The sequence below is a fragment of the Mustelus asterias genome, chromosome 1 (assembly GCF_964213995.1).
Source record: "Mustelus asterias chromosome 1, sMusAst1.hap1.1, whole genome shotgun sequence".
NCBI lineage: Eukaryota > Metazoa > Chordata > Chondrichthyes > Carcharhiniformes > Triakidae > Mustelus > Mustelus asterias.
Window position 1 is genome coordinate 160,815,179 of NC_135801.1, and position 25,706 is coordinate 160,840,884.

A 25,706-nucleotide genomic window follows, 5' to 3' on the forward strand; every position below is an offset into this window, starting at 1 on the left:
AATAATGTAGGGAGGAGCTACACGATAAATGGAAGAACCATAAAGGGTGTAGAGATGCAGAGGGACCTGGGTGTGCAAGTCCACAGATCTTTGAAGGTGACGTCACAGGTGGAGAAGGTGGTGAAGAAGGCATATGGCATGCTTGCCTTTATAGGACGGGGCATAGAGTATAAGAGTTGGGGTCTGATGTTGCAGATGTATAGAACGTTGGTTCGGCCGCATTTGGAATACTGTGTCCAGTTCTGGTCGCCACACTACCAGAAGGACGTGGAGGCTTTGGAGAGAGTACAGAGGAGGTTTACCAGGATGTTGCCTGGTATGGAGGGGCTTGGTTATGAGGAGAGATTGGGGAAACTGGGGTTGTTCTCCTTGGAAAGACGGAGGATGAGGGGAGACTTAATAGAGGTGTATAAAATTATGAAAGGCATAGATAGGGTGAACGGTGGGAAGCTTTTCCCCGGGTCGGTGGTGACGAGGGGTCATAGGTTCAAGGTGAAGGGGGGGAGGTTTAACACAGATATCAGAAGGACATATTTCACACAGAGGGTCGTGGGGGCCTGGAATGTGTTGCCGGGCAGGGTGGTGGAGGCGGACACACTGGGAACGTTTAAGACTTATCTAGACAGCTATATGAACGGAGTGGGAATGGAGGGATACAAAAGAGTGGTCTAGTTTGGACCAGGGAGCGGCGCGGGCTAATTGTTCCTTGTTTCTCGTTTCAAGGCTTCATTCTATGATCATCTTGCTGGTGCCAGTAGAGAGCGAGACTGCGGATAGTTGGGAACCTGTCTCGGGGGCAGGGAATTCAGATGGTGTTCGTGGAAGTGGAAATGAATAGGGTTGGGAAGCATTTTCCGATCAGGGCCAGTGTGATCTCCTGGACTCGTCTCGATCGCCTCAGGGGGTCGGAGAGGAATTTCCCAGATTTTTTTTTCCCCATATTGGCCCTGGGATTTTCACTCTGGGTTTTCGCCTCTCCCTGGAGATCACATGGTCTGGAATGGGGGGGTGGGGGTGAGTTAATAGGTTGTGATGAACAAAGCATCGTAGCTGTGAGGGACAGCTCGGTGGATAGGATATTGGTATGTAGATAGGCTGGAAAATTGGGCGGGGATCCTGGATTCAGGATTCAATCCTGGACCGGGGAGCGGCGCGGGCTTGGAGGGCCGAAGGGCCTGTTCCTGTGCTGTATTGTTCTTTGTTCTTTGTTCTTTGTAACCACTGGATTAATACCAGCAGTAGTGAATGGGGTCCTTAAGTGGCCTTTAATTGATCATTTATGGGACTCAATAGACAGTAGGGAGAGAAGGTCAACCATGAGTCTTCCCACCCAGAATTTAATTCTGGTAGAGGTGGGAAAGTGGTTATGCCTCCATCCTGCCTAATGACATATTCTCCCTGCCTTCAGGCTTACCACCGGCAAGAACAGAAAATTAACAATTTTTCTCACTTAACACAGATGCTGACTAAACTGCTGAGTTTCTCCAGCATTTTCTGTTGATATACTTCTCATTATAGCTTTCCCACCTTCCCTGTCCACACCCCCCCTTCAACCCTCCATACATCCTGCTGAACCCCCCCATGTTCACCTATTTCTTGTCTCCAGAGCATGTTTACCTTTCTGGGATGCTGTTTCCCGACCCATTGACTCATTAATTCACAGCCTATGTTTCCTAGAATCCCATTTTACAAGTCATCGAGCTTCTTTATGAATTTTCAGAAAATGTTTTGGGTTATTTAAGAAGATGGCATCATTGCTTTCACCAGCCAATTAGTAATGCAGTTCATTATAACTTAATTTAAGTTGGATGCATCTTTTAAAGTTTAAAAGATGGGCGGCATGGTAGCACAGTGGTTAGCACTGCTGCTTCACAGCTCCAGGGACCTGGGTTCAATTCCCGGCTTGGGTCACTGTCTGTGTGGAGTTTGCACATTCTCCTCGTGTCTGCGTGGGTTTCCTCTGGGTGCTCCGGTTTCCTCCCACAGTCCAAAGATGTGCAGGTTAGGTTGATTGGCCATGCTAAAATTGCCCGTTAGTGTCTGTAGGTTAGAGGGATTAGTGGGCAAATATGTAGGGATATGGGGTAGGGCCTGGGTGGGATTGTGGTCGGGGCAGACTCGATGGGCCAAATGGCCTCTTTCTGCACTGTAGGGTTTCTATGATTTCTATGATTATTTATTAGTCACAAGTAAGGCTTACATTAACGCTGCAATGAAGTTACTGTGAAATTCCCCTAGTCGCCACACTCCAGCACCCGTTCGGGTCAATGCACCTAACCTAACCTAACTTATGAAGATGGTTAGAATGGGGTATAAATCAATAAACTGTTACATCATATACACTAACTCCCATTTCTCTCTAGATGTTATCTTGAATCACAACCCCAAATATAGATTTAAGGGTTAAAATTATAATCTTGATCCAAAAATGCTACTTTTACTATTGAGTAATGAAGTGAGAACAAATTTATGGTTTCATGACTTAAGACAAACAGAAATTTAAACATACGTTCAAATCATGGTTTATGAAAAGAGGTTGCTGCTGATACTTAATTCATTCCTGTAAAACGTGAAATAAAATTACTAGTGTTCTGACAGGCGTAAGATAGTCTTGCATCTCCTATACTTAAAGAATAGGGTTAGATTTTCAACTTGCCTTTTTTGCTCACTTAGAGGATGTGGGTGTTGCTAACTAAGCCATCATTTATTACCCATCCCTAGTTGCCATTGAGAAGGTGGCAATGAACCACCTTCCCAAACCATTGCAATCCATGTGGTGTAGGTACACCCATAATGGTTTTAGAGAGGGTCTCTTGACTTGTGCCTTGTAAATTGTTTTGGGGAGTCAGGAGGTGAGCTACTTGCTGCAGGATTCCTAGCCTCTATCCTGCTCTTCCAACCATCGCATTTATATGGCTAGTCCAGTTAATTTTGTGGTCAAAGGTAACTCCCAAGATGTTGATAGGTAGAAAGGGTGCTGCCCCAGCCATGAAACTAATGTTGCAAAGGGGCCATGCATTATGAAAACCACCTGACATTTGATTACCACTGATTTAAATGGAAATGAAAATCAAATGATTTTCATAATGGGCAGGCAATCTGTAACATCAGTTATTGCCTGGGCAGCAAGTTAGAAACCTACCCCAACGTGAATTCAAAAAGCATACAACTTTTAAAAATTTGCTGGCTAATCAAAATGTTTTTACTAACCAAAGTGTGACTAATGGGATATGGAAGTACCGGCTTTGTTAAATCTTTGAATAGACTTGCATAAGATTACATTATATAATTGTCTTCCTTCTTAACCACAACTAGTGAATACAAGTACTTATTTGCACACATTAACAACTTAATATGAGTTTGTTCTTGGCCAGAAAGCAATTTTCCAAATACGTCTAGTTTCTTCAGTAATGAAAAATTGTTTGTGGCAAATAAGTTTTAAAATGGTCAAGAGTGCATCATCCTGGGATCTGTTGCAAGTCTCATATTGGCCCCTTTAGGTAGTGCAGGCCCTTGTTGTGCCATTCAGACTGTGACTCACATGAATGATTATAATCATTCAAGAATGAAATGCCATTCATAGAAATTGGAATGAAATGTTACAGGAGTATCAATTCGGAAGGGTGCAAAATTAATAGACCTCAATTAGCCATGTACTACCTGCAGTGGTGTGCTTTCCGCAGACATTGATGTGAATCCTACAATATCACTGAAATAAATTGTGACACTGTCAAATGCCTCTGCTTGTACTGTCTCGCCCCACTTCAGCTGTTCTGCCACCGAGCTGCAACAAGAAATAAATAAAAAGCATTTAAATAAGAACACATTATGAATGTCTCACATCAAGGATCTTTTTGACATAGACACATGGTCATGGTTGACTTTCATCACTATTTGACACCAAATATGACATGTCTTTACATTATCATCTAAATTAATACCTTTTTTGAAATATTTATTTATCTTACTGCCTGACCTTTCCATGACTCAACTGATACACTCAGAACTTAAATTATGTGTTTGCAATTGAACTACATAAGACATTTCAGTTTAAAAAAAAACAAGTTTGGTGCATTTTTAAATAAACAACCTTTAATTATCGCTCCTTATCACCTTCATTATCTGCACAAGTAGAAAAGCCTGAATTATCTTCTGCTTGGGTTTTGTCAATAGCAATTAGAATGCTTCCATTTTTTTGACTAGCAGCCAAAGGGCAGAGAAAGACAAAAAGGGATATGCCGAGAGGAATAGATTTTCGCCGCAAGTGAGGGTCTGCTGGAGTATGTTGCCTATCCTTTATTGAACATTGCCAATGATCATTCCAGTTGTTCCACTGAAGAAATGACAAACCTCAGTTGTGCCAACCTACAGCCCCACCATTCCCCATTACTCCCCGAAACCCAGATTTCCCCCATTGCTCCAAAATACAGGATTATCTCCAAATGTAGCCACCACCTATCCCCCACTCCAGCACTGGTCAATAGGGCTATCTATTTCCAAATAGTGCTTTTTGCATACCTAATTGCTGCGCACTGCCAGCTTTCAAAGTTGTAAAGATTAAAAGTTAGGTATATAAATACCTCAGTCACCCCATCTGTAACTGCAACACTACATTCTGCACCCTATCCTTTTCTTCTCCCCAATGTACTTTACGAATGAACAAAGAACAAAGAACAGTACAGCACAGGAAACAGGCCCTTCGGCCCTCCAAGCCTGTGCCGCTCCTTGGTCCAACTAGACCAATCGTTTGTATCCCTCCATTCCCAGGCTGCTCATGTGACTATCCAGGTAAGTCTTAAACGATGTCAGCGTGCCTGCCTCCACCACCCTACTTGGCAGCGCATTCCAGGCCCCCACCACCCTCTGTGTAAAAAACGTCCCTCTGATGTCTGAGTTATACTTCGCCCCTCTCAGCTTGAGCCCGTGACCCCTCGTGATCGTCACCTCCGACCTGGGAAAAAGCTTCCCACTGTTCACCCTATCTATACCCTTCATAATCTTGTATACCTCTATTAGATCTCCCCTCATTCTCCGTCTTTCCAAGGAGAACAACCCCAGTCTACCCAATCTCTCCTCATAGCTAAGACCCTCCATACCAGGCAACATCCTGGTAAACCTTCTCTGCACTCTCTCCAATGCCTCCACGTCCTTCTGGTAGTATGGTATGTACAAAAAACAATACTTTTCACTGTATCCCAGTACGTGTGACAAAAGTAATCAAATCAAAGTTTTCACAGAATAACGTGAATAATTTGGGATTTGATCGCCAAAGCATCAATAAAAATTTCACGACACAATTTAACAGAGATTGTGACCTGAATGGCCTTGATTGTTTTATTCTGTGATTCTATGAATCTATGATATTGTTATCCTGTACACCAGTGTAGTTATAAAACGGTGAATCTTCTAACTTAGCATGAGTAATGCAATGTTTATGCACAGACCTGTCAACATTTTCTATTACATATTTGTATGCCAATGCTTATAATGGAAACAGTCTATGTAAACGTGTCATCTTGTAATTATAGCCTCCAGGCAGTGCAGGCATACCGTATTCGAATCAAAAGCCTGGGGTCCATAATTTTTAGCTGTTACACTCTGTGCATGTGCCAGCGATGCTAAAATAGAAAATCCAAGTTGGCATATTCATGAAAATATGTTTATCAAACTTAGCTTCAAACTCTTGAGGCAGAAGTTTTTGGTCCCGTGTTGGTGGATTTGTTGGCAAGAAGGTTCATCGAATTAGTTGATTAGATGTTCCAAATTGGCCTTCCCACCACCCTCCCATCCACCCCTGACCTGTCTGTAATTTGTTTGGGGTTAGAGGAGCAAGACTTTGGCAGCCGGCCTACCAAAGCCCAAATTGAGGCTCTAATTGGCCGCTTAAGGACCATTCCCTCCCCAAGGTTGTTCCAGAGCTTGGGACTGAATGGATGACCACAAATGGCCGAGCAATTAAAATTGGGAATGCTCATGAGGCCAGAACGAGAAGAGCACACATATAGAACCCCTACAGTGCAGAAAGAGGCCATCCAGCCCATTGAGTCAGCACCGACTCTCCGAAAGAGCACCCTTCCTCCCTATCCCCGTGACCCCCGTACATTTAACATGACCAATCTACCAAACCTGCACAATTTTGGACTGTAGGAAGAAGCAGAGCACCCAGAGAAACCCATGCAGACACAGGGAGAATGTGCAAACTCCATGCAGTCACCCAAGGCCGAAATCCCTGGCGCTGTGAGGCAGCAGTGCTACCCACTGTGCCACCTTGCTGCACTTTGCTGAGGAACCCAGCCACTCAACAGTACATTTAGTACTGGGCTGAATGCAACTATTATTTAAACAAGCAAGCAGCATGAAGTTTGCACACGAGTTGCATTGGAAAGAACAGATGGGAATAATCACACACAAAAAATCCTCATGCTCGTTTTTCTAGCTTTTGAATATTTTTCCCAATGTTATTTAATTTTTAACTATTTTCAAAATCTCCCAAAATAACTAAAATAATGTGCAACTGTAAACTTTTGTGCTAATTGCTTCACAGCTCTCCTTCAAGTAAGTCTCGACTTTAGCACGCTCCGTTGGTCCAGGCTTATTCTGGACTGGCGTGTTTTACGCTGGCGTAACAAAGAATCTGGCGTGGGGGAAGATTCCTGGCAGGCCTCCATCTGCATCCCATTAACTGGATACATATTGGTTTTGTGCCGGTCTCCAGTGGGATTCCCAATCCGCCATGGCAGGCACCATTAGAAGATCCTGCTAGAGTTTCACGCTGGTGTGAAACCAATTTTCGGGTCTCTTGCTGAATTCTACCTGCCTCCGCCCACCTCCCCAAGCCCCACCCTACTATGGGGGCATGGGAGAATTCCACCCTTCCTGAACTGCACTTGTGGATGACAGAGTTTGCTGCCCAATTTACTCCTTAGTAATGATGAATGCTGATAATCTCACTGCTATTCTCATTGTAAATTCCAGGCCAAGATCACGGCAGTTGTGCAATTTATTACCATGGCATTAATTAATGACTGATTTCTCTTTGCCCTCTGCAAGCATGTGACATTTGGCCAAACATTTTTTCTTGAGGTAGTGCACCTTAAACTTCCACACATTTGGCTGAAGTGAATGTAAACATGCAATCCCAATTTTAAATACTCCATGCAAGATGTTCAAACCCAAGTAAGTTAAGCAAACACAGCCAAATCCATGTCCAATAGGGAATGATATGTAGCTTTGATTAATCGTAGATTGACAGGACTGTTTTATGACTCTGCTGAGCTCATAATTGTGATTTTATTGCTTTAATGAAATATTCAGCCTGCCAGGGGTAACAATAGATTGTCTACAAGGGTAATTTACACTGAATTGGATAATAGCTTAGATTCATTAACGCATAAGCCAATACATTTCCTGTCATTGCCAGATGCCAACTGATGTATTCAGTTATGCAGATTGTTGCTCAGTTTAATTCCCATGTCGGCTGTACAATAACATTGTATGGACCAGCAGATCTCATGTTTCACTTCTGCCGAAGAGTTGAATGTTACATTTTTACAGTGGAGGAGGTGTCATGCAATGCAAGAACTAGGGGCAGTACGATGCACTGCTGCCACACAGCACCAGGGACCCATGTTCGATTCTGGCCATGGGTCACTGTCTGTGTGGAGTTTGCACGTTCTCCCCATGTCTGCGTGGGTTTCCTCCGGGTGCTTCGGTTTCCTCCCACAGTCCAAAGATGTGGAGGTTGGGTGGATTGGCCAAGCTACATTGCCCCTTAGTGTCCAAAGGTGTGCAAGCTAGGCAGATTGGCCATGATCAATGCACAGAGTTACAGGGATAGGGCAGGGGAGTGGGCCTAGGTGGAGTGCTCCTTTGGAGGGTCAGTACAGACTCAGTGGGCTGAATGGCCTCCTTCTGCACTGTAGGGAATCCATGGATTTAGATAAGGCTGTCCCAAAGTGTTATACAGCCTATGAAGCTTAGTCATTATTTTAAAACAGGAAATACAGCAGCCAATGATGCAGACTGCAAGGGTTGGCTGGGGAATGAATGTTGGTCAAGGCAGCAGGGGAGCTCTCCTATTCTCCTTAAAATAGGTGTGTGTGATATTTTATAACTAGCGAGGGCAGACGGACTTTGCTTTCAGGTTTGATTCGTCTACCCAATGCTTGCGCAGTACTTTATTGACATCAGCCTAGATTATATCCTCAAATCTCTGGAGTGAAACTTGAATTCTTGACCTTGACACAGAGGCAAGAGGGTTACCAAGACTTACACAACAATATACTATTGCCAGATCTGCTATTTTATATTTTTTTGGAACTTAGTTGGTGTTTAGAGGACTAAATTTTGGAATCCCATCCTTTTGAATATGATTAAATATTCCTTTAACCTAAGGGCTGGATCAAAAAGTCCCGCCAAAAGTGGCCCCTGTGGTGGGTGCCCCGGCAGCGGGACTGGACGAGCTATGCCAAATGCTGGATACAACGGCGCAACCGGGAGATCCTGCCAGCAGCCAATGACAAGGTGCTTCCACTGCCAGAAAAACTGTCGCAGAGAAGTTGAAATTTCCACCCTCAGTATCAATGAGTAATTTTTAACTTAAATATTAGCCCGAAATTTCCCATCTCGCACACCGCAGGAATCGTAGCGGATGGGACAGAAAATTCAGCGGACCATTTAAAGGTCCGTTGATCTCGGGTGGGAATTTCCAGTCTTGGGGTGAGCGCAGCCGGAAAATCCCACCCAAATTAAAGTTTATTTATTAGTCACAAGTAGGCTTACATTCACACTGTAATGAAGTTACTGTGAGGATCCCCCAGTCGCCACATTCCGGCACTTGTTCGGGTGCACTGAGGGAGAATCTAGCTTGGTCAATGCACCTAACCTGCACATCTCTGGACTGTGGGAGGAAACCGGAACACCCGGCGGAAACCCACGTAGACACAGGGAGAATGTGCAAACTCCACACAGACAGTGACCCAAGCCAGGAATTGAACCCGAGTCCCTGGGGCTGTGACGCAGCAGTGCTAACCACTGTGCCATCGTGCCATCTCACAGCCCCAGGGACCCAGGTTCAATTAAAGTTTATTTATTAGTCACAAGTAAGGCTTAAGTAAGGCACAAGTAAGGTAACACTGCAATGAAGCTACTGTGAAATTCCCCTAGTCGCCACACTCCGGCGCCTGTTTGGGTCAATGCACCTAACCAGCACGTCTTTCAGGCTACGGGAGGAAACCGGAGTACCCGGAGGAAACCCACACAGACATGGAGAGAACATGCAAACTCCACACAGACAGTGACCCAAGCAGGGAATCGAACCCGAGTCCCTGGCGCTGTGAGGCAGCAGTGCTAACCACTGTGCCACCGTGCCACCCGGCTTGGGTCACTGTCACGAGTGTGATCACACCTTTGTGTCAGCTTTTTCATTACAAATTCCAAGGACGGCATTTCCCATTCAGATTTGAGTGTCATTCAGTCACAGTGTAGTTACAGACGCTGCCACTAGGCAATGCTGTATTGTCTTTCATAGAAATCATAGAAACCTTACAGTACAGAAAGAGGCCATTCGGCCCATCAAGTCTGCACCGACCACAATTCCACCCAGGCCCTACCCCCATATCCCTACATATTTTACCCGCTAATCCCTCTAATCTACACACCCCAGGACACTAAGGGGCAATTTTAGCACGGCCAATCAACCTAACCCGCACATCTTTGGACTTTCCACACATATCAATCAAAAAAATCTTCCTGAATTTTCATTCTTGCCATCCTTATCAGCAATTAATATTTTTAATGTCCTAAATAAGCTTTTTAAATTACATTAAAAAGTCAAGTAGTTACTTATTTTCAGGGCGGCATTGTGGCACACTGCTGCCTCACGGCCCCAGGGATCCGGGTTCAATTCCAGACTTGGGTGACTCTCTGTGTGGAGTTTACATGTTCTCCCCGCGTCAGGGTAGGTTTCCTTCAGGTGCTACGGTTTCCTCCCACACTCCAAAGGTGTGCAGGTTGGGTGGATTGGCCATGCTAAATTGCCCCTCAGTATCAGGGAGATCAGCAGGGTCATTTTCATTTCATAAATGACCTGGATGAGGAAGTGGAGGGATGGGTTGGTAAGTTTGCTGACGACACCAAGGTAGGTGGTGTTGTGGATAGTTTGGAGGGATGTCAGAAGTTGCAGCGAGACATAGATAGAATGCAAGACTGGGCGGAGAAGTGGCAGATGGACTTCAACCCGGATAAGTGTGTAGTGATCCATTTTGGCAGATCCAATGGGATGAAGCAGCAGTATAATATGAAGGGTACCATTCTTAGCAGTGTAGAGGATCAGAAGGACCTTGGGGTCCGGGTCCATAGGACTCTTAAATCAGCCTCGCAGGTGGAGGATGCGGTCAAGAAGGCGTACGGCGTACTAGCCTTCATTAATCGAGGGATTGAGTTCAGGAGTCGGGAGATAATGCTGCAGCTTTATAGGACCCTGGTTAGACCCCACTTGGAGTACTGCGCGCAGTTCTGGTCACCTCATTACAGGAAAGATGTTGAAGCCATTGAAAGGGTGCAGAGGAGATTTACAAGGATGTTGCCTGGATTGGGGGGCATGCCTTATGAGGATAGGTTGAGGGAGCTTGGTCTCTTCTCCCTGGAGAGACGAAGGATGAGAGGTGACCTGATAGAGGTTTACAAGATGTTGAGAGGTCTGGATAGGGTAGACTCTCAGAGGCTATTTCCAAGGGCTGAAATGGTTGCTATGAGAGGACACAGGTTTACGGTGCTGGGGGGTAGGTACAGAGGAGATGTCAGGGGTAAGTTTTTCACTCAGAGGGTGGTGGGTGAGTGGAATCGGCTGACGTCGGTGGTGGTGGAGGCAAACTCGTTGGGGTCTTTTAAGAGACTTCTGGATGAGTACATGGGATTTAATGGGATTGAGGGCTATAGATAGGCCTAGAGGTAGGGATATGATCAGCACAACTTGTGGGCCGAAGGGCCTGTTTGTGCTGTGGCTTTCTATGTTCTAAATATGTGGGGCTACAGGAATGGGGCCCGGATGGGATTGTTGTCGGTGCAGGCTCGATGGGCTGAATGGCCTTTTTCTACACTGTAGGGATGCACGATATATTAATGAAATGATGAATTAGAAGTTAATTTATGCTGCCTTGCCTTCAATTTTATTTCAAAGTCTTCACCTTTCTTAAAAGTTGGGGTTTCAATTGGATATTTTTACCTCACAACGGTTAAGAGAACTTCCAATTATGCGTTGAACACGAATATTTCCCAGTGCTTGCTGGGAAAAGTAAGCAATCTATACATTCTATCCAATTCGCTTTGAGGCAAGACTAAGCCCACTTGTACTTCGAGTTGCTGCAACCCGACTGGCTGCCTCGGGACTGTTAAAGCTTGATTTGTTTTCACCTTTTTAATGTCAGCTGGTACTATTAAAAAATTAAATACTGTTTGGATGCTGTAAGTAAATGGAAGCAGAGAAGTAGAATACGCAAGGAGGATGGTGAATCGAAGGCATTGGCCAAACAGCCATCCAGTCCAACGTGTAAGTACCAGTCCTATTAAATAAGGCACAAGTGTTCGAAGGAGCTTGTATGGTAGCTCACTTCTAGTATTTCTAACTAAATGCCAAACAGAAACCAAGGAAAGAAAGCAAATGTCAGAGTAAAGGAAAGGAAAAATGATGTGCGGAATTTGTCAACTCGGGCGGGAACATAGAACATAGAACATTCGGCCCTCGATGTTGCGCCGACTAGTGGTACCAATCTAAAGCCCCTCTAATCTACACTATTCCAATATCATCCATATGTTTATCCAATAACCACTTGAACGCTCTCAACATTGACGAGTCCACCACTGCTGCAGGCAGGGCATTCCACGCCCTTACTACTCTCTGAGTAAAGAACCTACCTCTAACATCTGTCCTATATCTCTCACCCCTCAATTTAAAGCTATGTCCCCTCGTGCTAGCCAACACCATCCGAGGAAAAAGGCTCTCGCTATCCACCCTATCTAATCCTCTGATCATCTTGTATGCCTCTATTAAGTCACCTCTTAACCTTCTTCTCTCTAACGAAAACAACCTCAAGCCCCTCAGCCTTTCCTCATACGATTTGGAACAGCAGAGTTTAGCCAGCTTTCGCCACCAAATGTTTAAATACTTGCAAAGTGTTGTATGGTTTGTACATTGTACACGGTGATCATGCCTCTTCAGACACTTTGGGGAAGTTACAGATACTCTTAGACTATGGGCGGAAATTTCTGGCTGCGCTCGCCCCAAGGCTGGAAACTTCTACCCCCCGTTTGATGTCCAGTGTACCAGAATACTGGGAAATTGTATGCAGGACAAAAATGCTTCCAATAGAATATCGAAATGAAATACTTTCCTGTTTCAAGTCAGTTGTTCCATCACTGCCGATAGTGTTTGGGACACAGAGATAATGGAGTTCTAATGGGGCAGACAATACACCCTAGAGCTGGATTTTCACCATTGAAGTGGGAGGCTTGAGTTGGGAAATTTCCTGACTCAAGGGCCCCTGCTCACCATATTCTTGTTCCAGGGAGGCAGGGATGAAGTTGGGCTTGCTGCCTCTGGGCACAGGAGGCTGATGAATGTCCAAGCTGGTTAGAAGGCCTGCATCGATGTATTAAAGGCTGTTAGGCCCTTTAGCACTCACCCCTTACACTCCTTCATCCACTCTCACTCAGCCTGTGAAAACATTCCCCCTGCTGAGCTAATCTAGTCTTGGAACCCACCCATTCATAAGGCTATCTGGAGAAACAGATATCTGGTCATGTTTTTTTAGCTCACACAAAGCTTCATTGTGAATGTTTGGCTGAGCTCCAAAAACATATTAATGGATTAGCTCAGCTGAGATCTATTTTCACAGCTCGGAGAGGAGTGTTTTGTGTTTCTTTTTACGTACATTTCAAGACTTGTCATTGTTAAATGACTCACTGATTTTAAAATGCAACTGGATAAATGAGTATGCAGGATGAACGGGAGACCATGGAAGGGGCATAGAGGGCATGAATACTGTGGAAGGGGTATGAGAGCAAAAGGGGTACAAGACCTTTTAAACATACCTTTTGAAAGGTTCCCAAATTCAGAGAATGCTTCACAACTTCTCTGAAGGGCTCTGCCCCTGAGAAATTGGACTGAGTCCACAAAAACGTTATCGCAATAGGCCACGTTGGATGTACAAGGTGCGAGCTCATTGATGTTAATGTCCATTAGAATATCCACTTAAACCTAATTTCTCCTCAATTGTCATTATAGCACAACATTACCTTAGAAACATTTAGAAATTCAAACAATTTTTTTTATGTCACATCAATGATAGACATATTGCGCGAGATTCTCCAGCCTCTCAGCCGAGTGTTTCCCGGCAATGGAAGGCGGCACGCTGTTCGCTAGCAGCAGGAATCCTGCTGGCACGAACAGCCAGAGAATTCCGGCCTTTGAATCTATAACAAAGTGTTCTTACTGGGGTAAAATCTGATAGAGTAGGTTTTCTGCTTTTCTCTTTTCCTCAAGGTAGGCCTGTGTTCTTTCCTCTACCAGCTTCTCCAAGTTATTGGCATACTGCTCCATTCTTGACAGTAAGTTGTCCAAGATACTTCTGCTCCCTTCTCTGTAAGAGATGGATGAGAGATCAGTGTCACGTCAATACTGATTTAAAAGTTAGTTCGACTTGGTTAGTACATGTGGGCCAGAATTTCTGGTCGGCCCACCACGAGAGATTTGGCCGGCCGGCCAAAAAAATCCATTGACCTTCGGTGGGACTGGACAATCCTGGCAGCGGGTGAGTGGGGATGGAAAATCCCACCCATGAATATCAGTTCTCAGGTATGATTTCAAACAATATCTCCACAGAGACTGCAGTGTTTCATGAAGGCAGCTCACTACCACCTTCTTCAGGGCAATTAGAGAGGAGCAATAAATGCTGGCCTAGTCAGCAACGCCCACATCCTGTAAATGAATAAAAAGAATGCTGGAAGATATATATCCGTCTTACTAAACAAAATAAGTCTTCGCTCCTGTGTTTTTGCTCCTATCCCCCTCCATTTTAAAATTTGACTTGAACCTCATTACAGAGTCTCAATAACCAGTTCCAAAACCCTTCTCCAATAAAATGACTGGAGATGGATTTGTAGCAGGCTGATTTTAACAGTGTCTTTTTTTAAATCTTCATCAGTGGAATTCTTTGTAAACCACTCCAACTTCTGATTAACAATACCCATTACAGCTGACGTTGGCCACTTTGAGTGCTGGATAGTGAGAGGAATGTTTTTCTTTAAATGTGGCCCTCCTGGAGTGATTCTGACAAATGTAATGACCCTCTGGAGACAGTCTAAGGTTGCCAGATAACTTAAGCCATAATCAAAAATCTTATTGCTACATTAACTCTTACTCTTGAGTTTTTTTTTTAAGGAAGTACTCCCTCCCTTCGCAAAGAAAGAAATTGGCAAACCCTTTCTGCTTTTGAACATTGGAGCAGAAACAGACCCTTCAACACCACCCCCCCCCCCCCCGCTCCCCCCAAGACTTGTGCAGCCATTCAACTCCATTATGTTTGACTTGAGCTCCCTCTCCATTTATTCCGATTTGCTCCTTATTCCTTTTAAAGGCAGCATTTCCCAAACTGTGGGTCATGAACCTCAGGGGGTCGTGGGATGAAATATGGGGTCGCAAGATCCGAACTAAAATGCTGGTTATGGAGAGGAGACTCCATCCTGGGACCGGCTCCGAGGTCCCATGCCGTGTTCTTTCGAATCTCGCTGTCTCAAAGGGGAATCCCAATTTGAGGAACAGTAAACAGGGGAGGGTTGTGATGAGAGGACGGGGCCAGGAAGAAGCCTCTGTGTGTCTGAAACTTGCAAACTCATCATTGGCATGTGGTATCTGCAGCTTCGGCAAGCAGGATTTAGAATAAATCTGAAAAGTAGCCCTGTTTCTTAACAATTGCAACCAATAGCCAAGAGAAATATTTAGGCTGGGAGACAGTAGCGGGGGTGCGTATGCGTCGATCTGTCAGAACAGAGGTCGCCGCATGCACAGTGGCCCCCAATTGCTGGCCTCCCGAACGCTGGCCTCCGATGACTGGCCAGCCCGACAACCTGCCTGATCATTGGCCTTCCAGACCACGCTCCCAACCTCCGACCACTGGCCTAACGGACAGTGCAAAGGATGCAGAGTCAGAGAGGGGTGGGGCATATGGGGAAGTGATAGGTGGAGGTGGGGAACCCTCTACCACTCTGTAAGCAGGATTGGTGGGAGGGGGGAGGCGATCAGGGCTGGCCATTGTGGGGGGGTATCAGGTCTGTTCATTGGGGTGCGGGGGGTTGGGTCTAGCCATCGGGGTGTAGGGGGTCGGGGCTGGCCATCGGGATGAGGGGCGTTGGGGTGGGCCATTTGGGTGAGGTCAGAGCTAGCCATTGGGAGGGGGGGGCGCTGATTGGGGCCGGTGGTTGGGGCCGGCTGGGAGTTTGGGGGGTAGGTCAGGTCTGGCGAGGGAGGAGAGATTGAGGCTGTCTTGGGGGGAACTGGAGGCTGGCCCGGGGAGGTCTGGTAGGCCAATGGTTGGGGTATGGTGGGGGCGGGGTATGGTCTGGAAGGCCAGAGATCAGAGGGGTTGCGGGACGAGCAAGCCATCGGAGGCCAGCGTTCGGGAGACCTGCAATAGGGGAACCACTGATCGACACATGCGCAGTGGCCCATCCAGCACTATGCTGCTAGCCATTCCAGCAGGAATAGGCCCCACCCCCTATTTCCCAGAGTGAATCATGCTGAGGCACTCTGTAATGCACGGCGTGTCGGAGATAGGGCGGCATGGTGACACAGCGGTTGGTACTGCTGCCTCACAGAGCCAAGGACCTGGGTTCGATTCCTGGCTTGGGTCACTGTCTGTGTGGAGTTTGCATGTTCTTCCTGTGTCTGCGTGGGTTTCCTCCGGGTGCTCCAGTTTCCTCCCACAGTCCAAAGATGTGCGGGTGAGGTTGATTGGCCATGCAAAATTGACCCATAGTGCCAGGGGAACTAGCAGGGTCAATGTGGGGTTATGGAAATAGGGCCTGGCTGGGATTGTGGTCGGTACAGACTTGATGGAATGAATGGCCTCCTCCTGCACTGTAGGATTCCATGATTTGCTCTGGTAAGTATGCCCAAATAATGGGGGAAAATACTCCCGTTTTCCCACCCATTTGTTTTGGGAGTATCCTGGCCTTAGTGTTTTTTGTACATAATGATACTTCTCAACATCAAGGATAATGAAAGTCAATTAATTCAAAAATATTAAACCCAAATAATCACAAAGAAACTGTGTGAGTTAGGGTTAGGGTTAGCAAGAATCTGAACTAATTTATGAATCACTACCGTCGCTGTTCCCTCCCCTGTCTGACTATCTTTATTTCTCAGCTTGACTCTCCAGTTCCTCCCTTTCCTGCATGGCCCTCCGGCTGACAGCTCTTCTGGTCTGCTTCCTCCCTCTTGACAACCCGCTCCTGAGCTCTGGCTCACAGTGAAGGTTTTGGGAGTGGGTCAGGAATGGAAGTGGGGATAGTCAGGTAAGAAAATGGGAAGTGAGGACATTAAGGGGTCAGGCAGGGAAGCACTGACAGAGAGAGAGTCAGTGAAAGGGAGAGAGTTGGTCTGTGGGAAAGGCAGTCAGCAGATGGTAAGCAGAAGGAGTCATTTAGCAACTTAGACATTTTTACATTTTATATTTTAAACTTACTTTATGTCAGAATTTAGCAATCTAAAGTATTTTAACTTTCAGGATGTACTAATGTTTTGTTTTCTGATGAGAAACTAACTGTAGTTTTTACGTTGGTTTTATTCTGTTTTACTTGATTTTGGCACAATGGGGGTGATCTTACCAATGGGCAGGGTGAGCCAGTAAGATCGCGAGAGAGCCAAGGAATCAGGTTCGCCCCTGATATCTCACCTCTCTCTATCTTAGGAGCACTGGACATCCAGCGAGATCAGCCTTGCACCCGAAAAGGGCGTAAAGCTGATTGTAATATTTAAATTGAATTTAAATGCGACTTAAATATTATTAGTGAGCCCGGGACGCAATCGTCTGGTATCACTTGCCTGTGTGGGGGAAGGTCCTCTCCGGCGAGGATCACATATGGTCTCCATCAATATGGGTCCAGACGTGATGGTCTTGCTGGTAGAACTGGAGCCCCTCTGGGAGGTCGGGGCAGGGGATGCCCCTTGGGCAGTGCCAGCCTGGCACCCTGGTGCTGCCCACCAGGCTCTCTGGCACTGCCAGCCTGGCACCTTGGAAGTGCCCACTGGGCACTGAGAAATACCAAGGGGGGGGGCGGGGCCTGAGCCTGAGAGGGCAGGCCAGACTGGGGGTTCCCCATTCAGTGTTGGGAGGGTTGGTGCGATCAGTGGGGGGATGGCTGCACACTTTGCAACAGCGATTGGTGGGGGGGGGGGAGAGGTCGCTGTGCATTCTGCAACAGCGATCGGTGTGGGGTGGTTTCCGCTGTGATTGTTCTGGGCAGGAGGGGTTGGTGATCGTTCCAGGCAGGGGAGGCCATAGAACCCTGCGATAGCATGGGGGGGAGGGTTTGGCCACGAAAGGCAGCCAAAGCTGGGAGGGGGAGGGGGAAGGAGTGGTGGGGAGGCAGTGATAGTGCAGAAATCTGCACCTACACAGTTGCACCTTCTTCTGCAATCAGCCAGCCCTGTCCACTCTCCCTGCTGGCAGATTTCAGGTTTTGCCTCATTTTTTGTCTAATTTAGTTAAGATTCGATTTTTAATTCACCCAAAAAAACAACACAAATTTCTCTGATTTTCACGCTCATATGGCACTGAGAACCTTTTTGGTAAGATCACCCCCATTGACACAGCAATGAAGGTCCCTCTGCTGCTATTTGTCATATTTTGATATTATAATATAGTAATGAAGGTTGTTATGCTGCTATTTTATTTTAAACGTTAATAATACAGTAGTGAAGGCTATCCTCCTACTGTTTTGCTTTACTTTGTCATTGGCTGAATCATAGAATAATGATGGTTTACTGTCCTATTGTTCTGTGTTATCTTGGTACCATCCCAGGCCCCTTTTGAGCAGAACATTTGGTGGAGTATGGTGGCAGCTACGAATTTTCAGGCCATTGGCTATTTGCAGTAAATAGGCACCAGTTACTCTTGCTAGCGCCTGTCCCAATTCAACATTGGCCATTTGAGATCTTTGACAATAGTAGTGACAGATCTACACTCTAAGCTAAAGGTTTTTGAGTGCTAAAATAATTACTGAGCTATAAAGTTCAGCCAGCCTGAGGGTGGAATTAAAAGCATGATGTGAATGAAGTGGTGCACATTGGACTCGATTTAACTGTTTCAACACTGAGAAAACCTACATCAGGTGCCCAAAAATGGAGGTGGGTGGGATAGTAAATTTAAACATTTGTATCAATTCCCAGCATTCGACTGGCACAGGGAATGTGGTGAGTTGTGATCAATGTGCACTCAAAAAAACTTTAGTTTCAGCCTTTTAAATGCTTGCCTTAAATTTGAATTTCCCTGATCTTCATTGAGGTATGAGTTCCTGAAGCTTGTGTGAAACACATCGGGTCCTTTGTGAACCTTGAGGGAAGCCTAATGTGGAGTCAGGAATATTTTTACAGGCAAGTTTGAGCTTCTGCCAATTTCAAATGTCATCATTAGATGTTGTATGGTAAGTTAAATATGTTTTTAACATAGTGATTGATCATAGAGCTCTTTCTTGAAAAGGTAAGTGACCATTAAATTGACCAGCATTTAAATGCTTGGATAAATTTGAGTACTTTTTCATAGAAACCCTACAGTGCAGAAGGAGGCCATTCGGCCCATCGAGTCTGCACCGACCACAATCCCACCCAGGCCCTACCCGCTAATCCCTTTTTTTTTACCCGCTAATCCCTCGAACCTACACATCCCAGGACTCTAAGGGGCAATTTTTAACCTGGCCAATCAACCTAACCCACACATCTTTGGACTGTGGGAGGAAACCGGAGCACCCGGAGGAAACCCACGCAGACACGAGGAGAATGTGCAAACTCCACACAGACAGTGACCTGAGCCGGGAATCGAACCCAGGACCCTGGAGCTGTGAAGCAGCAGTGCTAACCACTGTGCTACCGTGCCGCCCAGTGGATAAAGGACTTTATCCGATAGTATTGAGAATAAATATTAATGGGGGGTGTTTTCCCATCCCGCCCGTCACAGGAATCATAGCGGGATGTTGCAACCATGTAGGTCCTTTAGGTCCATGTAGGTCCTACCAGATAGTTGGACCATGCAAAGGTCCGTTGACCTCGGGTGGGATTTTCTGGTTTTGGGATAAGCATGGCCAGAAATTCCCACCCAATGTGTCATCTGGATGCTTTGTGTATTACATTGATTTAAAGTCAAGACATCTATTGAGCCCTTGAAAAAACTGAACATATGTCTGAATTCATTGATTGAAAGTACATCTCACAGAATCAGTCATAGAATCCCTTAAGTGCAGAAGGAGGCCATTCGGGTCATCGAGACTGCACCGACTCTCCAACAGAGCATCATAATCAGCCTGATGCCTGTAACCCCACATATTTACCCTGCTAATTACCCTAACCTATACATCTTAGGACACTAAGGTACAATTTAGCATGGCCAGTCAACGTAACCCACACATCTTTGGACTGTGGGATCACCTGGAGAAAACCTACAAAGACACGGGGAGAATGTGTAAACTCCAACCTGACAGTCACCCAATGCCACAACTGAACCCGAGTCCCTGGCGCTGTGAGGCAGCAGTGATAACCACTGTGCCACCGTGCTGCCCCATGTTTATTGAGTCTTTGAAAAGAATGTCAACTTGCTTTAATAGGATTATGTTTCTTTGTAGTTTTTCTGAATAGTTGTTTGTTTATTTTGACAGATATATGAGCACATAAGAGGAGCATTTTTTTAAAAATGAACGCTCAAATGCAAATCCAGCCTGTTGACTTACTTATTGAACCTTGTGATCAGAGACTTAATTTGGCTAAAATCAGGTCTTTCAACAATGTCTTCGGCCCAGCACCTCTCCATGAAATTGCCAAGCTCTTCACTGTGACAGTTGATGTCTGTTGTGGGCCTAAAGTAAGGCTTTTGCCCATTGCGGACCTTCTGAACAATTTCTGAAAAGGTTAAGATTTGCAGTGAAAACATTTTTGCAATACAAATTACAGGACAATATTAAATTGCAGCGAAGCTAACAATCTTTTTAGGAAAGGTTTCAGCTTCAAACTTTTGAAAAGCAATGGCATTTGGAAGATATATAGTTAGCCTAAAAAGATACAGAAAAAAATTAAACAATATTGGGCAGAATCTTCCCCTCAGTGCACATCCTGCTGGCTGAGATGAGAAAACTGACTAACAGACCTCCAGCTGCATAGCTGAGTTTTCTCTCCAAATTTTAGGGCACACTGTGCAAAAAAAAAAATCTGGGGGCATGGTCGGGTGAGGCTTGTTAGAGCAGGCATTGCTGGCTCCACGGTGGTCAGGGTGCCAGCTTTAAAGGGCACTCAAATCGGTGATAAAAATAAACTCCCCCACCCCCAAGTACACATGAGGATCCCACACAAGCATCGAGGTGACATCCCCCCCGCACCACAAAAGCATCGGGGCAACTCCCCCCCCCCCCCCCCCCACCCCACAAGCATCAGTGTGCCCTCTCACAAGCACCAAACTAACCCCCAACTCCACACAAGCATCAGAGCATCTCCATTACACATGTCTCTCATTTCCCCCACACAAGCATCAGGGTGACCCCCCCCCCCAACAAGCATCAGGAAACGCATTTCCACAAACATTGCCCCAGCCCAACACAGTCTTCGGGGTGACACCCCTCCCCCCCCACCCATATAAGCATCGAGCCTCCCCACCCCACTACAGATAAGGGGAATTCCTCCAAAGGATCCAATCAGGCCCTGCCGCCCTGGCATTGCCACCCAGGCACAGTGCCGGGGGGCAGTATCAGGTTAGCTTGGAAGCCCTTTAATTGTATTCAAATTTATTATGAGGTATTGAAATGAGGTTCCCGCCCTCATTGCATCACCGGTGAGGGGCAGGGAAAATCGGGAAATGAGACCTTGCCAGCGAGAATCTCATTTCCCAACTCTTGCAGGATTTAGTGCCAGCATTGCTGTTACGCTAACAGCCAACACTGGCTCAAAATTCCACCCAATTGGTCATGCAAAAGTAGTTGTGGCATTTTATTAATGTTGGATAACAGCAGGTCAAATAAAATGGATTTAATCTGTGAAATTTGACTTCTTGCTCATTCATTCAACCAATATATTAAAGAAGTTGTATTCATTGCCGATCCTTTAGAATTGGGTTTCTCTACTTTTGATTTTCCATTTTGCAATTCAGATTTGTAACTGCTAAAGTTAATTTATTAGTCATAAGTAGGCTTACACAAACACTGCAATGAAGTTACTGTGTAATTCCCCTAGTCACCACAGTCTAGCACCGGTTCAGGTCAATGCACTTAACCAGTACATTTTTCAGACTGTGGGAGGAAATCGGAGCTCCCGCAGGAAACCCATGCAGACATGGGGAGAATGTGCAAACTCCACACAGACAGTGATCCAAGCCGGGAATTGAACCCGGGTCCCTGGCGCTGTGAGGCAGCAGTGTTAATCGCTGTTCTACCATGCCACTATATTTGGAAAGTATATGTTAGCTATGTTTTCTTTGTGCCACTTATCCTTAGCAAAGCTCACAGTTGGTGGTCTCTTTGTTTAGTCTGGAGGAACATTCATGCTTCTCCTGGCTCCACAACAATCTCTGAAAACAACTTTTACTCCCTTCTTTTGAGCAACCTCGAACCATCCCTTCAAATACCACTGGTTAGACTGCTTAACACCTAGTAGCAATGTGGGGGGGCCTGTGAGGCATTGGGGTTCTCAAACCAGCATATAAAAAATAGATGCCAACTCAACTTTAAAGTCCTGAAGAAAATTCTAACAGATTTGGAGTGGGAAGGGGACATTCAGTGCTGTTCCAGGCAGACAGAATCCCTCAGAGTTGAGGCCCAAATAAATCAAACTGATTGTGGAGGCCTTAGGAAAGGGGTAAGCGGCAAACCACAGGCCTGTTTCCAAGGTGACACAAAGTCAATCAGTGCAGGTCCAAATTAGGCCCAACCATTTCTGGGACAAGGTATCTTTAAGCCATTCAAGTAACAGCACATGTTTAACGATCATTTATTTGAATATACAACCACAAATATTAAACTTCATATGACCCCAGGCACTGTGTTCTGAAACTGGTTTATTAAATTGTATCTGGTTACTGCTAGAATTATATAATTCCTTTGCTGTGTGTGATGGTCATTCCAATGACCACATTGTCTTTACATATGCATAACTAGGAAAATAAAGTAATACTAGGGCGGCATGGTGGCACAGTCGTTAGCAGTGCTACCTCACAGCGCCAGGAACCTAGTTCGATTCCTGGCTTGGGTCACTGTCTGTGCGGAGTCTGCCCGTTCTCGCCATGTCTGCGTGGGTTTCCTCCAAGTGACCTGGTTTCCTCCCACAGTCCAGAGATGTGAAGACTAGGTGGATTGGCGATGCTAAATTGTCCCTTAGTGTCAGGGGGATGAGCTAGGGTAAATGCATGGGGCTATGGGGATAGGGCCTGGGTGGAATTGTGATCGGTGCAAACCTGATGGGCCAAATGGCCTTTTTCTGCACTGTAGGATTCTATGTATGTTCCAAAGATATTATTCAGCTTAATAATTCATTTCCCAATCTGCGATAAGCTAAGGATTAAATTGACTTTCTGCTTCCCCAGTGGTGGATTTGAATGCAGTAATGGGGAAAGTAAAACGCAAAGAGTAGCTTGCCCTCCACCTGCCCTTGGCCTCAGTGTAATTCTACTGGTGGCAGGAATGGTGTTGGGATGCCTGCCCATCAGGGGGCAATTAATATCCAGCAATTAATGTCCAGCAATTAATGCCTAGCAGGTTTCCCTGCACAGACTGGTTGTGAGCAGGGAGGGGGGTCCCTACTTCACTGGCCCCCTGGGACCATTGGAGGTCCCCCATCCCTCCCCCCACAAAGATGTTACCTCTTCCCATTGCTTCTCAAACCTTGGCATCCCCCCGCTCCGCCCCAACCACCCACACTCACAATTCACCACGGCCTGCAAGCAAGGCTACTAAACACTCCCCAAGTCCATACCCAGGCACAGAATTGTCAAATTTATGGTTGGGACATCAAATTCTCATCCAGAATCCCACAGAAGGTATGTGGCAGCCAGTCAAAGTGACAAGAATTTCTTTGGAACAAAGTCATGAAACTCAAAGATGCTAAGGTGAAATGTAATTAAGGACAAATCAGATCCATTTCAGCTCCTCAATCACTGTTCAATCTATTGTATTGCAGGCTAGCTCCCAAAACCACCAAGAACAACATCCAAGAATGACAACCCTAAATATCGCTGTGATTAATTAAAGAAACCTCCAGACAAGTTTACCATTACAAGATTTGCTTGTATCAGCAGATTACCACTCCACTTTAGAGATTCATAGATTCATCAGTCACTTATGTAATGGTAACTAAGTATGAACATGGATTGTAAATAGTCATTCTTTTGGACAGTATTTTTAAAAACAAAGGGAAATGTTGTAATAACAACATGACATCACTTGAAGGGAAGTGTGTCATGTGTTTCAGTCTCAGTTTCACTTTGGCCTGTGAGCAGAAAACAGCAGACACAGCTCTGCTTCTGATGTCTCCAAATTTTCTACCTTTGTACGGATCTTCTTGTGTGTCTCGTCTTAATAAATGAACCCACAGTGTGTTGATACAGTGTGATTGGTGCCTTTATATCATTATAAAAACACAACAACAAGGACATTTGAAGAACTCCATCTCTCTTCTTCAAACAATACTCTTCATGATATACAAATTCATTTCCTCGGAATATAACTATAAGCTGTTACCACTTTAATTAGTTATTTTGCCTACAGTCCATTACAGAATAAAAAATAACTAGTGGAACATGTCAAAGTGGTGTAGCATTGCAACAGGATCTGTTTTGCAGTTTTAAAGAAAAGTTCAAATAAGAACATAAGAGCCATCTGGCCCATCGAGCCTGCTCCGCCATTCAATAAGATCATGGCTGATCTTCTCGTGGACTCAGCGCCACTTACCCGCCTGCTCACCATAACCCCTTAATTCCTTTACTGTTCAAAAATCGACCTATCCTTGCCTTAAAAACATTCAATGAGGTAGCCTCAACTGCTTCACTGGGCAGGGAATTCCACAGATTCAGAATCCTCCATCTGTATTTTAAATTCAACCATACTGTGATCGCTCCTTCTGAGAGGATCCCTAACTGTGAGATCATTAATTATTCCTGTCTCATTACATAGGACCAGATCTAGGATAGCTAGCTCCCTCGTATGTTCCATTACATACTGTTCACGGAAACTACCATGGATACATTCCATGAACTCCTCTAGGCTGCCTTGACTGACCTGGCTTGACAAAATGACATGTGGATTAAAATCTCCATAATAGTTGCCGTACCATTTTTACATGCATCAATTATTTCTTTGTTTATTGCCCGCCCCACCGTGATGTTATTGTTTGGTAGCCGATAGACTACATCTATCAGTGACTTTTTCTCTTTACTATTTCTGATTTCCACCCAAATGGATTCAACCTTTTTCTCCAATGAACCTATATCATCTCTCACTACTGCCCTGATGTCATCCTTAAATATCAGAGCTAAACCACCTCCCTTACCTTTCTGTTTGTCCTTACGAATAGTCTGATACCCCTGGATATTTAACTCCAAGTCCTGACCACTCTGCGGCCATGTCTCTGCAATGGCCACCAAATCAGAGTCATTTGCGATGATTTGTGCCGTCAACTCATTTGCCTTGTTTCGAGTGCTACGAGCATTCAGGTAAAATGACTTTATGTTCGTTTGTATACTTTCTTTTTGAATTCTAACACCTCCATTAATAACATCTCCTGCGTTCTCCTTTTTAACTGTTTTCATAATTTTTCATGTAGTTGAACCCTCCTGCCCACATGCTAACCTACTGCTTTAAGAAAATAAGAACATAAGAACTAGGAGAGGAGTAATGTTATCTGGTCCCTTGAGCCTGCTGCGCTATTCAATAAGATCATAGCTGATCTTTTCGTGGTCTCAGCTCCACTTACCCACCCACTCACCATAACTTAACCACTAATTCCTTTCCTGTTCAAAAATGTATCTATCCTTGCCTTAAAAACATTCAGTGAGGTAGCCTCAATTGTTTCACTGGGCAGGAATTCCAACCCTTTGGGTGAAGATGTTCCTCCTCAACTCAGTCCTAAATCTGCTCCCTCTTATTTTGAGGCTATGCCCCCTAGTTCTAGTTTCAGCTGCCAGTGGAAACAACCTCCCTCTTCTATCTTATCTATTCTCTTCATAATTTTATGTTTCTATAAGATCTCCCCTCATTCTTCTGAATTCCAATAAGTAAGCCTACTCAGTATTTCCTCATAAGCCAACACTCTCAACTCCGGAATCAGCCTAGTGAATCTCCTCTGCACCCCCTCCAGTGCCAGTATATCCTTTCTCAAGTAAGGACACCAAAACTGTACACAGTACTCCAGGTGTGGCCTCACCTGCACCTTATACAGCTGCAACATAACCTCGCTGTTTTTAAAC

The 25,706-nt window shown here is 45.3% G+C and overlaps 1 protein-coding gene across 1 annotated transcript in view; it reads right to left on the reverse strand.

The window, feature by feature from the left end:
• Positions 1–25,706, reverse strand: part of npr2 (natriuretic peptide receptor 2) — a 163,054-nt gene that overhangs the window by 33,709 nt on the left and 103,639 nt on the right. Inside the window, exons 15-17 of the mRNA XM_078222101.1 lie at positions 19,996–20,164; positions 13,491–13,637; positions 3,661–3,784 (exon numbers count right to left, since the gene is read on the reverse strand). Coding sequence (XP_078078227.1) covers positions 3,661–3,784; positions 13,491–13,637; positions 19,996–20,164 — 440 coding nt within the window. The remainder of the gene's footprint in view (positions 1–3,660; positions 3,785–13,490; positions 13,638–19,995; positions 20,165–25,706) is intronic.